Source organism: Geospiza fortis, unplaced genomic scaffold, assembly GCF_000277835.1.
Source record: "Geospiza fortis unplaced genomic scaffold, GeoFor_1.0 scaffold71, whole genome shotgun sequence".
Lineage (NCBI taxonomy): Eukaryota > Metazoa > Chordata > Aves > Passeriformes > Thraupidae > Geospiza > Geospiza fortis.
This window is the reverse complement of record NW_005054681.1, coordinates 92570-94903: the sequence shown is the minus strand read 5'-3', so window position 1 is coordinate 94903 and position 2334 is coordinate 92570. Positions and strand designations below refer to the sequence as shown.

The 2334-nt window shown below is 60.9% G+C and overlaps 1 protein-coding gene across 1 annotated transcript in view; it reads right to left on the bottom strand.

Annotated features, from left to right (window-relative positions):
- Nucleotides 1-2334, bottom strand: part of PIK3C2B (phosphatidylinositol-4-phosphate 3-kinase catalytic subunit type 2 beta) — a gene marked incomplete at its 5' end in the record, with an annotated part of 23026 nt that overhangs the window by 2577 nt on the left and 18115 nt on the right. The window contains 6 exons of the mRNA XM_031065107.1: nt 183-292; nt 379-535; nt 930-1099; nt 1199-1335; nt 1584-1713; nt 2191-2314. Coding sequence (XP_030920967.1) covers nt 183-292; nt 379-535; nt 930-1099; nt 1199-1335; nt 1584-1713; nt 2191-2314 — 828 coding nt within the window. The remainder of the gene's footprint in view (nt 1-182; nt 293-378; nt 536-929; nt 1100-1198; nt 1336-1583; nt 1714-2190; nt 2315-2334) is intronic.

Genomic DNA, 2334 nt, shown 5'->3' with positions numbered 1-2334 from the left:
ACATGAGACCAATCAAAGCTGCACCTGTTGCATCCCACAGCAGCAGATAATAATTTTTTGAATTTTGTTCCTGAGGCCTCTCAGCTTTCCATAAAAGGGTTTTCCATAAAAGATGTCTGTGACACCACCGTCCGAGGGAGCCGCCAGCCGCTGCTGTGTCACCCACCCCTGGTGTCCCCTACCTGGTGAAGTAGGTGGTGGCATCAGCATCAGAGTCCTGTGGTCTAAGTGCATCGTAGACGTACTTGAGGTCCTCCAGGTCGGAGAGCTCGGGGATGCCGCAGGACAGCATCTGGCAGGGAGGGCAGGGCTGAGGACAGGGGACAAAGGGACCCCCGTGCTGCGCTGAGGGGGATTTTGTGGCCCCCCGGCTCTCACCAGCCCCAGCAGGTTGAGGAAGAGGTGGGTGTGCTTGCGGATCAGGTTGTAGGCCTGGCAGCACAGGTCCACGAAGTCGTGGAAGCGGCTGGAGGGCTTGTCGCCGCCGTTGATGACATACGCCATGTCCGAGGTGAAGACAAACGGCGCACGGTCCCTGCCACGGGGGACAGGAGGGACAAAGTGAGCAGGGGTGCGGGGTGGGATGAGGAGAGAGAGAGGTCACCCACTGCCAGGACATGGAGAGGGAGAGGTCACCTCCCACCAGGACAAGGAGAGGGAAAGGTCACTGATCACCAGGATGAGGAGAGGGAGAGGTCACCCAACATCAGGACAAGGACAGAAGGAGGTCACGTCCCACCAGGACAAGGAGAAGGGGAGGCGACTATGGTCACCACTGGGATGATAGGGAGAGGTCACCCACCACCAGGACACGAAGGAGAGGTCACCCACCACAAGGATATGAAGAAGGAGAGGTCACCCACCACCAGGACACAGGGAGCTTCCCCCTCAGCAGGGGTGAGTGCAGGAGGTCCAGGGGCCTCTCTCACCTCTTGATGTTGCCGAACATCTGGGCGTGGCCCAGGAAGCGTCCGAAATCGATGTGGAACATGTGGCCCGTGGTCTTGAGCATGATGTTGTCGTTGTGCCTGTCGCAGATGCCCAGCACGTAGGTGGCCACGCAGCAGCCGGCGCAGGAGTAGATGAAGTTTTCCACGGCCTGTGAGCAGGGAAGGACAAGGAGAAAGGATGGATATGATGGGAAGCGAGGGGCCGCTCCCTGGAATGGGGGACACGAGGCATGGGGATTCTTCCTCACTTTCTCATACTCATCCTCCTCAGGGTTGTGTTTCTGCAGCCAGTCCGCCAGCGGCCGGTCCTTGAAGGAGCCGGTCACGCCATGCTCCACCTGGATCTTCCGCAGGGTCTCGGCATTGGGGATCATCTCCACCATGCCTGGCAGGTGGGACAGTGGGTGAGACCCTTCCAACCCCAAGAACCACGACCCTGACACCCTCTGTCACCAACCCAACTGCTCCTCACCCGTCACCAACCCAACCACTCCCTACCTGTCACCAACCCAACTGCTCCTCACCCATCACCACTGCGTGACAAGGATGGGCCGGTGGGATCAGACCCCAGAATGTCCTGGGCCATCCCCAACCCCACCGGGGACCCCTGGGGACACCCAAACTCCATCTCACCTCGCCCACGGCCGGTGGAGAAGCAGCGGAAGATGACCATGCGCATGTCCAGCCCCTCCTGCACCCAGATCTTGTTCATGATGCGGATCATCTGCAGCGTCAGCATGTCCTGCCGCAGGTCATCGCCACACTGCCGGGGGAAGAGACACCAAAGCCATCAGAGAGCTATCAGGGCCACCAAAGCCACCAGAGCCATCAGGGCCAGGGGAGAACCATCAGGGCCACCAGAGCCCTCAGAGCCAGGGGAAAACCATCAGGGCCAGGGGAGAACCACCAGGGCCACCAGGGTCACCAGAGCCAGGGGAGAATCATCAGGGCCAGGGGGGAGCAATCAGGGCCAGGGGAGAGCCATCATGGCCACCAGAGCCAGGGGAGAACCATCAGGGCCAGGGGAGAACCATCAGAGCTACCAGAGCCATCAGGACCAGGGGAGAACCATCAGAGCCATCAAAGCCACCAGAGGCAGGGGACAACCGGGGGAGAACCATCAGGGCCAGGGGAGAACCACCAGAGCCACCAGAACCATCAGAGCCCTCAGAGCCCAGAGCAGGAGGATTCTCGGAGGGCTGTGCCCGGATCTGGGCATTCCCAAAGGCTCCAGGCTGACCTTGAAGATGACGCGGATGTTCTCCCCGAGCGGATCGACGTTCTGGAAGGAGAGCTTCAGCGGGACGGCGTTGGAGTTGAAGTAGGAGCAGTCCTGCCGTGGGAAGGAGGCAGGGGCAGCCGGTCAGGGCAAGCCGGGGGCGGG